The 11,468-nt window shown below is 31.4% G+C and overlaps 1 protein-coding gene across 1 annotated transcript in view; it reads left to right on the top strand.

The window, feature by feature from the left end:
- The first annotated feature begins 2,528 nt into the window (after positions 1-2,528).
- Positions 2,529-11,468, top strand: part of LOC123272625 (protein PFC0760c-like) — a 19,918-nt gene continuing 10,978 nt past the window's right edge. The window contains exons 1-3 of the mRNA XM_044739582.1: positions 2,529-3,225; positions 4,412-4,672; positions 4,793-5,000. Of these exons, the coding sequence (XP_044595517.1) occupies positions 2,529-3,225; positions 4,412-4,672; positions 4,793-5,000 (1,166 nt within the window). The remainder of the gene's footprint in view (positions 3,226-4,411; positions 4,673-4,792; positions 5,001-11,468) is intronic.

Below are 11,468 nucleotides of genomic sequence, written 5' to 3' on the forward strand. Positions count from 1 at the left end.
ACACAGAAAAATTTTTTGAAAAATTAAGTATTTTTAAGGTTACGATCCTCCGACGATGCTAAAAAAAAAGGTCTTCCACTGCTGCAATGAAGTTCAGGCCTTCTCAATGGATAAAAGCCAAAAATTCTCGTTGAACTAGAAAATATTTTTCCGTACAATGACCTACGGCCAAAGAAAAAATGACAAAAAGTTGAGAAAATGGCGGCGTTTAAAAAAAAAGATTTGAATTTTACCTCAAATTTTGAGATTCGTTTTGGCCTCTTATAATTCGATTTTTGATCCAAAGATCAAAAAATTGATAGATCATTGTATGGAGAACTATATACAAACACTTTTAGAAAAAATTTGATAGAGATTGGATCAATTAATCTCCGAGTAAATCGCTTGCAACAAATTCGAAAAATGCTTGTTTCAGGAGAAGAAACGCGTTTAAAGATAAAATGATCTCATTCCTAACTGCCGGTGGCTACTTTTCAAGTGGCTGTAAGCTTGAAAACTATTTGAGGATATCGATTAAAAATTTTAAGGTATGTTATTTTCAAAGGTTTTAAAGTTTTATCTTTAGCTTCCCCTAGGGAAGAAACTGATCTGTAGATTAGTTTCTCCCTACAGGCATTTACATAGACTTCAAATCGTCTTGGTTGGGGCTAACTAAACAGTGTAATGCAACTTCAGAGTCTCTCCACTCGCAACCAGAGCCAAGATTACAAGCTGTTGACAAGTACGAAAACAAATAAAAATAGAAAATTACAGTTTCTGTAGTGGAAATAGCGTCACTTCGAAAATAAAAACTAGAAAAAAAAATTATAGGTTGAAAAAACTTTTTTATGAATTCAATTTTGAATGTCAAGTTTTACATAGTTTCAAATGTAATTTAAAAAATTCTTAGGGAGTGTAATTCTTACAGAATTTGTAAAAATAACACCGGAAAAAAATAACCTATCGAAATATGAAACAAAAAAAATAGATTTTTTAATTTTCCACATTCGGTGTGCCCCTCAAACACGCTCTTAACGCTTGAGACGTTTTTAAAACATTCTTTTCATCACACTTTGAGACGCCTGAGAAACGTTTTAAACGCCTGAAGACGCTTGAGATACGTTTTAACCGCCTGAGGCGCCCTGAGATACGTTTTAAACGCCTGAGACGCCTGAGATACGCTTTAAACGCCTGAGACGCCTGAGATACGCTTTAAACGCCTGAACGCCTGAGATACGTTTTTAAAGCACCTGAGACGCTTGAGATACGCTTTTAAAATTTCGACTCGGGTATAGCTAAGAGAACTAAAGGAACAAGTGAAATTGGATGATAATTGCGTTGTTCATTGGGACGAGGAAGCTTTTAAGTGATATAGTTGAGATTCTGATACCGTTGATAGGCTGCCTATTGTTTTATCATCATCTGGTGAAGAACAACTATTAGGAGTTCCAAAATAAATTCTCAGGACTGGAATAGAACAAGCAACAGCTGTACATTCGATTCTAGATCAGTGGGGTGTTAATCCATATGTTAAAGCAGTGTGCTTTGATACTGCAGTTACTAACACAGGTAACATTACAAAATTTTTCTCATGACGTTGAAGTAAATTTGTAAGATTTACACAATTTCGCTTAAAATACTTTAAGATCATTAACATAAAACTGAAAATTTTTTTTGTTTCTTAAGTTTTTGTGAGCAACAACAAGTTTAAAATACAATTTGCATTATTCCAATATCTCACTTGAATTTTATTTTTTAGGTATTTATCACAGCGCAGGTGTTGAATTAGAGAAAGCTTTAGGTCGGGAACTTTTTTGGTTACCATGTCGTCACCACATGGTTGAAATTATTTTAAAAGCGTTTTGAAGTATATTGGCCTAAACAAACAGGCCCGAACGTGCCAATCTTCAATCGATTCAAAGGTTTTGGAACAAAATTGATAAATCAAAATTCAAAGCGGGTATAGAAGATAACGCTGTTGATCAAGCTTTGTCAGACATCACTGATGAAATTTTAAGATTCATTGGAGAATATTTGCAGGTAAGATCTGTGTTAAGTGATTAAGTTTTGTTGCATATCTTAAAAAATCGTTGAGAAGAAATAAAGCTTATCAACTTTATCGGTTCAAAATTATTTGTATTTTGGTTCAATTCATTCATTCTTTCTTTTCGACGAATGGAAAATAATAGTTTATGAATCAATATTTTGAATTTTAACTTCTTTGCAGAAATATCATCCAAGGAGTGACTACAGAGAATTTTTGGAGCTGTCATCAGTTTTCTTAGGAGTTGTTCCAAAAGAAAATTTTTCGTTCAAAAGTCCAGGAGCTGCGAGTCATGCTCTGTTGGATGTCCAAAGCAATTTATTGTTTAAAAATATTCATCCGGTCCAAGATGGCGAACCTGATAGGTGGTACTAAATATGCAGGGAAAGTTTTTAAGTGTCACCCAAAAACTAGTGTGCCTAAAATAGTGATTTGTATTATATGTGAAAATGTGTATCACGAAGGGGATTTCAATAAATTTTCAAATGGGAAATATGTTGGGGAAATGTTAGTTATCTGCCCTAATCATCATCATGAAAATCTAACCTCCAAAAAAGAGTATGATATAAACACATTGGATGAAAACGCCAGGAAAATTATAACGCAGATAAAAATTCATCATAAAGATGAATTACGCAATGAATTAAGTAATAATTTAACATTGAATACAACTAAAAATTTATCAGATGTATCTGATCTTGAGATAGATGAAACTTCTGCTCTGAAGATGGAGAATGACTTATTAAGACAACTAAATACTGAACTACAAGCCCGAAACAGTTTACTGGATAAGATTGTTGAAAATGGAAATTTTTTCAATAATAAAATCTCGACGTATGCTGATATTGCTAAAGGTTCTGAGAAATCAAATGAAAAAGTCCCTAAAATCATAGTGAAAGCTAAAAATATAAATAATAATGTTGAAACTTTGGAGAAGATGAAAAAGAAATTAACTAGTGATATTTCTTTACCTATTAATAATGTAAGAAAAAATAACAATGGATGTGTATCTGTTAAGTGTAAAAATATGAATGATTTACAGAAAGTTAAATCGGTTTTGAGTGATAAATTAGGTAATGACTATTGTGTGGACTTAGAGCATCTTAGCATGCCGAAAGTTAAAGTCTTAAATGTAGAAAACGACCTTAATAAAGATGAATTATGCGAGGATATATACTACAGGAATTTTCTGGACCTGGATGGTGCTTTTAATATAATTGCAGATTTCAAGAATAAATTGGGCACTCGTACGCTGATCTTAGAATTAACCCCAGAATCTTATTTGCATTTAAAAAACAATGGATTCAAGATATACATAGGATATCAATGCTGTCGTATCATGGATTATTTCAACTTTAATCTATGTTTTAAATGTGGTAGAACAAATCATAAACATACTAACTGTAAAAATGAAGTTAAGTGTCTTGTGTGTGCCGGTGATCACTTAACTAATACATGTAAAAGTAATACGCTCAAATGTCTAAATTGTGTATATTATAACGAAAAATATCATAAAAATCGCCCTACGGATCATTGTGCTGTTGACACTTGCTGTGAATACATTACCTTTAATCTAAATAAAATTATAAACATGACTGATTACCCGGTGAAACCTGTAATACCTAAATCACTCGGTAAAATAGGAAATAAATTAAATATAAATTTAAATAGTAATCAATCAATATCGTGAACCACAAATGATTGACAATAATAATATACAGACCGAAGAAGTGTACACAGACCTATACAACCTGAACAATGCATTGTCTTTAAGTGATTTACTGATACTACATTTAAATGTTAGAGGTTTAAATTCAAACATCAACAAACTTGAATTATTTATCGAGCATTTAGTAATTAAACCGGATATTATTGTATGTACAGAAACCTGGGCTCTTACTTGTCACTCCTTTTTTGAATTAAATGACTATGATATTTTTTATAACGGAAGTAAATGCAACAAAGCTGATGGTGTTGTACTATACATTAAAAAATCGTTAATATACAGTGTTTCTATTGAAGTAATCAATAACTTAAATATAATTTCTACAACTATAAAATTAAAAAACAACAAATCTGTGAAAGTTTCTGGTGTATATCGATGCCATGATATTTCGAAAGTCAATTTTGTGAGATCAATCTCAAAATTTTTGGACGAAAAGAATCATGGGAATAATCATCTAATAGTAGGGGATTTTAATATCAATTTAATGAAATGTGATGATATAACAAATGAATTTTTAAGTATGCTACTTGAAAGGGATTTTTTACCGTATTTCAACGGTGTAACAAGACCAAATGATTCGGGTGGAACGTGTATAGATAACATATTCGTAAAAACTAATATTAAAAAAATTTCATCTTTTACTTATACCAATGTATTTACAGATCATTATCCTATTTTTGTATCGCTAGTATCGAAACCTATAAAAATAATTCCGAAAGTAGCCTACTCTATTAATTACAATAAGCTAGCTAAATTAAGTGGTCAATATAAATGGTCAGTGCTTACTGAAATAAAAGACCCTGATGAATTTTTCAAAATACTGATTGACAAAGTTCAAATGCTCATTAATGAATCTAAATTTAAGGTAGTTAATACAGTAAACAAAAATAATAATAAACCTAGGAGTAACTGGATTACAAAAGGTATTATAATTTCATGTAAAACAAAAGAAACTTTATATAACCTATGGAACTTGAATAGGAATAATGTTAAACTAAAACTAGAATATAAAACATACTGTAAATTATTAAATAAAATTATAGTGTGTGCAAAAATTAGTCATGAAAGAAACTATGTAAATAAAATTTTTAAAGACAGCAAAAAGATGTGGCAATATGTCAGTAGTAAAATAGGTAAAAAGGATAAAATAGCGCGAGATATAGAATATTTAATCTGTAACGAAGAGATCATATCAGATCATCAGGCAATTGCTGATGAATTTGTAAATTTCTTCACTAATATTGGTGAAGAGTTAGCCAAAAAAATTAATAAGCAACCCTTAGATATAGAAAAAAATGTCAAACATAACCCTAACACTATCTTCTTGACTCCAACTGACAGTACTGAAATAGAAAAAATTATCCTTGAATTGAAGGATAAGTCAGGTGGAGTAGATGGTATTAGTAGTAAGGTACTTAAGATAATTGCCAAAGATATTAGTTTACCACTAGAAAATATTTTCAATGTTTGTATTAGTGATGCAATATGGCCCACTACGCTGAAAAAGCTGATATAATTCCTATTTATAAAACAGGTGATAAATCTTTAACTAACAATTATAGGCCTATCTCATTAATATCAAACCTTGCTAAAATTTTCGAAAAAATAATTTACAATAGATTATATGATTTTTGTAATAATAATAGATTAATTTGTAACAACCAATTTGGTTTTATGAGGAATAGAGGTACTGATGATGCCTTGTCTATCACCTCAGATTTTATATATAAGAATATTGACAATAATAGACCAACTGTATTAGTATTTTTGGATCTTGCCAAGGCTTTTGATACAGTAAATCATACAATATTGTTAGATAAGCTTTGGAGGCGTGGTATTAGGGGTATTCCGCACCTATTAATTAAAAATTATTTAAGAAAAAGAGAGCAGTGTGTCAAAGTCAATAACTGCATTAGTGAAACAACGCATGTAAAAGTTGGTGTACCGCAAGGAACAATTCTAGGCCCTCTATTGTTTATTTTGTATATAGATGACATTTTCTATACATTGCCGGAGAATTCTCTCGTTGCTTATGCAGACGACACGGCAATTCTATGTACAGGAAATAGCTGGATTGAAATTAGTTCAATCTTGAATAATTGGCTAGAAATACTTGATGTTTGGCTACGAGATAATCAATCCTCACTAAACATAGATAAGTCGACCTATATTACATTTGGTAAGTTATAAAGATAGTGTTCCCTGTCAATTATACACTAAAAATAAACAATAGAGAGCTTCTTAGAGTAGAATATTGTAAATATGCCTGGGATTGTTTTTGATGCTCTCAAATGAAATGGAATATACATGAAATGAATTGTCCAAAAAGTAATATACTTTGTTTTTTCTTTTACAAACCTTCCAAAATTGTTAACATTAATGTATTTGGCAAAAGTATGTACTATGGACTCTTTGAAAGTGTCATAAATTATGGGGATAATTGCTTAGGGTAAGCTTATAATAACGCCATTAAGCCTATTATAAGCATTCGTAAAACAATATGTTAAAATACTTCGAAGGACGTGGTGTTTTAAATATACCGCTTGGATATTAAGAAAACTTTTATTGCAAAAGCCCCACGCAGTACTATCTAGAAGTGTAAAGAGCAATACAATGCTAAAGATATTAGAACTAGATTTAAGTCGATATCTCTCCCTAAAATTAATAAAAGGATTAGCGTAAAAGAACGCTTACTATGTTGCAATAAAATATTTTTAACCTTTTACCTAATAGTCTCAAGATATTAAAGTGTAGTAAAAACACTAAACTGTAGGATAAAAGATTGGATCAAGAATCTGCTCATTGTAAATGTACAAAGGATTTTGTGCACATTTCTCTAAAAATTCCTTATGTACTTTGAATTATTACATATTTTTTTAAATATTTTGTAAAATTAGGATACCTCTATCTAATGCTCCAGCTTCTATGCTCAGATGCCTATGCATTCTCTATAGACCTGTATAGTAGAAAATAAATAAATAAAAATAAATAAATAAGAGAAAAAATTTTGAACCAAGAAAATCATTTTGAAGACGTTCCTTTCATTGTCTTTAAATCAAGACTCTTCTTAGTTTAATAATTCTTTTCAACTCAAACCAAAACGATGAAATTTTTCAAAATTATTTCATGTTTTGATTTAAAGTTAATTTTTTTTTTTTTTCTGTGTGCAAGCGTATACTGTGAGAACTCAGAGATCGTGCCCAGAGAACTCATGAGCCTTTATGAAGGAGTATGGCCTTCATGACCATTCAACAATCTTGCTTGATCAAAAGCCTGATCGTACCTCTAAGCTTGACCAAGCTCAGTCAAGTACGACCATTTGTAATACAAAGCTAAATAAGCGAGCATAACCCCAGCCTGATCATGTAAGTGTGTTTCGTATGATCATTCTGAAACAACACTTTTTTTTAAACTATGGAAGTTGTAAAACAAATTAAACTTTTTCGTAATACGTGTAAATCGGGGGTCAAGAATTAACTTTTTAGTATTCATACTTGAGGGAAAAGAGACTCTGAAATTTGAGTCAATATATAAAAAATTATAACATCAACAATACTTTTAATACCGAATTTTCAAACTTTTCAGAATATTACGAATCACCCGCCATAATGGTATCGTATCCGGCATTGATTTTGGCCAAGGAAAAGTTATCGTAATGGCCAATAGCCAAGCCCGATCATGAATGATCGTACAAAGCCATACGCAGTCAAGCAGGTTTATGCCATTACTTGCTCTATTCAACCACAAATGGTCAATATACCCGATCGAGCTTTTCGTCAAGCGACAACAGTGTAGACTGTTCAAGGGCATGTACAGGCGTGTATGATAGTTCCTCACTAAAGTTAAACGACTTTATGCATGATTAAGCTCTATCAAACTTGGAATCATGCATGATCAAGCAAGTTTCTTGGATGGCCATACAATGTCATGCAGATTCATTCATGGAATGCATGACCTTTCAGTTCTCACGGTATTAATAAGTCATGCATGGGTTTGCATGGTTGTATATGATCATGCATGGGGCTTCAAGACAGGCCTTGGCGAAATAACGCATGTTTAAAAGTACACGGACATTGAGTATTACCTAGCGGCGAACAGGCGATACTGCTAAGGCATGACTCTATGTATTGTCAAATTTTTAGAGATCGACAATTGACATACCTCACATCAAGAAATATAAGCTTGAAGATCCAAAAAGATGCACGAAAACATAAACATATTATGGTAAAGCAATTTTATCTCCATTGATTGCACTGGGTGGAAGCGAATTTCCTACTGCTACAAGACCAATTATTATGACATTCTTCATAAGGAAACCTTCCACGAATGTGCACTTTTAGATATCCTGAACAATGAATAACGCTTAAACAAAACACAATGAAATTATTAGAAAACCTAAGTAATAAGTAATGTACATTTCATGGTTTTAAATCTTTTATATAAGAGGAGGCATTCCACGCCAAATCGGATGGTTTTAAAAATTTTAATTTTTACTGTTCGTCATTTTTTGATATTATTTTAGTACCTACTCATCAAAAACTCATCACTCCTAAATTTTGAGATTTTTTTTATCATTGGTTCAAAAGATACGGAATTTAAAAAAAAAACCGCTCTCATCATGATTTTTTGCTTATAACTTTTTGAAAAATGGTTTAAATAAAAAAACTCAAAGAATAAAAAAGTTTCGTTTTTCTATGTACTTTTAGATAAAAAAATACGAATAATTTTTGGCAAATTTTACTATAATGTTTTAAATAAGTTCTGTTATTTAGTCACTTGATAGATCTGCTAAATATCATTTATTGTTTTAACAATATCAACCTGATCTAATGGAAATATAAGAGCTGAAGAATAATCTGGGATTCAAATAACGAGCGTATATGTAAACTTTTAAGAAATTGCGTAAATAAACTACTATTTTTGTTTTCTTAATTATTTATAAACAAGATTTCAACAAAATTATGCCTTTGAGAAAAATTCTTTGTTTGCATATAATTCTTAAAAAAAAAAAAAGAAAATCGAAGTAAAAATAATTTTTCTTTTGCCCTCCCGGGTGGAAAGTAGCAGCTTTCTGGTCCCGCTACACTAAACAAAGTTGCCGCTTTCCGCCTTCGTCGGACAAAAATAATTTTGGAAAAAAAAGTATGAGAACTTATTCCTATGGGAATGGTTCTCATAATATACTAGGAATAATTCCTCATGTTATTATGAGAAACTGAGGCTCCCTATATCATTATGCGCTCTAATCTCATAATATTATGGGAACTATTCCTATACCACTATGGGAACTATTTTTATATCATTATTGGAACTATTCCTATAATATTATGGGAATGCTGGTTCCCATAATGCTATAGGAATCATTCCTATAATATTATAGGAATGGTTTCCATAATTATATGGGAACCACTTCTCCCATAATAGTATAGGAATGATTCCCCATAATGGTATGGGAATAATTTCACTACACCATTATGGGAATAGACTGTTACGTGAATGTGGAACGCTTTCACGTAATAATCACTGCACTCCTATTCTTTCCGCTATCACAGCATTATTTATATTTGTAAATATAAATATAATGTAATTATAATGTAAATATAACGTACAAATATAAACAATGCTGTGAAGCGGGCAATAGGAGTTACGGTAATATTACGGAAAGCTTTCCACATTCACATAACTGATATTGGTAGGAGAAAGGATTGAGAAAGGAATGTGAAGAGGATCATCTTAATGTGAGTTTATAAAATATGCGAGAAAAAATTATTAGATAGCTCGGACTGGGATTCGAACCCAGAACCTTCCGAAGACATGTCAGCTACTCTACCATTTGAGCTATCCGGTATATACTAAATTTCCTTTCGCTTATTCTATATACATTAAGCCACACCGTCCATCTTACGGCAATCTATTTTAACAAAAATATAAATAATGTTGTGAAGCAAGGACCAAAGCTAAAACAATAAAAAATTTTTTACTTGTTTATTTTTGAATTATTATTATTCTGAGGTGATGAACTACGGGTTGATAGAAATTAATTCTGAAAAAATTTCGGATGTGGAGGGATTTGAACCTGATCCGTCTGCGTGGAAGTCTCGAGCGACATCACGGGCGTTGCTAACTGATCTGAGTGTGTGTTCTTGGTTTTGGCTCATTTCAATGTTCAATAATCCAATTTTTCTCCAATTATAATTGAGTTAACTTGATTGTTGTTACAAATCATTCCTTTATTTCATAATTGAACAATTTCTGGTGAATAATATAAAATAACTTCCTGGTTTTCTAAAACTTCACATTTTTAACAAGAAGTTCAAAATTAATTAAAAATAAATGATTTGATGGCAAATAAATATATATGGGGCATTTCATACCAAATCGGCGACTTTTTATGTCGACCTCTCCAATTTTTGAAAACGGTACATAACTTTCAATACCATCAAAAAAGAACACAACTAAAAGCGGAATTTTTTTCAAATTTTTTTTGACCACCTGTTTCTGAGATGTTGATTTTTTCCAAAAATTCAAATTTTTTTTCTTGAAAGAGCTATAACTTCGCGAAAAATACAGCTATCAGGGGTCCCGTTCTTTTCAAAATTTTTTGTTTTTAATGCTCCTTCAAGAAAAAAATATCTCTTGGAATCTTCCAGATTTGTTCCTATTTTTTTTAAGTTTTAAGCAAAAAAAACATTTTTCGAAATGTATGCCCCCTTCGATTTTTGAAAAAAATTTTCTAGAAAGCGGGACAAATATAGGGGTTTTTAGACCAATAATCCAATCACGTGGACGAACGTTTGATTCTATTTTTTTCTTAATTCAAAAATTTTTTTTTTTTTAAATTGGAGTTTATTCATGGCATCAATAAATAATTAACTTCTCTTTTCTGTTCATCATGAACGCGTATTAAGGAATAAATCAAAGAAGATCAAAAAGGTATTTTTTTTCTTGAAAGAGCATTAAAAAACAAAAATTTCGAAAAAAACAGGACCCCGATAGTTGTATTTTTCGCAGAAGTTATAGCTCTCTTTCAAAAAAATAATTAGGAAAACAGTTGACCATAAGGCCATCCCAGCAACTTCCCACTTGAGTTCCATACACAGGCGCTTAAAAATTTCATTTACGACGTTTTGAGCTCGCTGAAACTCAAAAGCACGATCTATGTGTTGTTGTTGATGAACTGATTTCCACGCGGTTGACGGCATTCGACGCAGTTTTTAGTACCTTAAGAAAAATTTTTAAGATTTGAATTGATCAAACTAGAAATTTCAGAGTAATTCCGAAAAAACACTTTTTTGGGTTTTTCCTGCAAGGTATCTCTCCGAACAAATCAACCGATTTTGACAGGATTAGCGGCGATCAACGTGGTTTTTAAGGTTAAGAGCTGAAGACAGTTTTAGGAGTTGATCGATAGAGCCGTTCGAAAGTTATTCCAACTTAATTCCAACTGAATTTATAAAAAAAAAACATTGGTAATAATTTAAATTGGTGTTTTCTCCTAAAAAATCGGTTGACTCTAAAGGCCATCCCTGCAACTTCCCACTAATTCCATAAACAAGCTCTTAAAATTGCACTTATGACGTTTTAATATAATTCATATGTTATTTTAAGCTCTCTGAGCTCATAGAGTAAGCTGTTCTAAGCTTTTGAGCTCTTCGAGCTCAAAAGTCTGATGGAAGTTTAATAAAACAGTATTTTTTGAATTTGCAAACTGCTATAATT

Source organism: Cotesia glomerata, linkage group LG1 (assembly GCF_020080835.1).
Source record: "Cotesia glomerata isolate CgM1 linkage group LG1, MPM_Cglom_v2.3, whole genome shotgun sequence".
NCBI lineage: Eukaryota > Metazoa > Arthropoda > Insecta > Hymenoptera > Braconidae > Cotesia > Cotesia glomerata.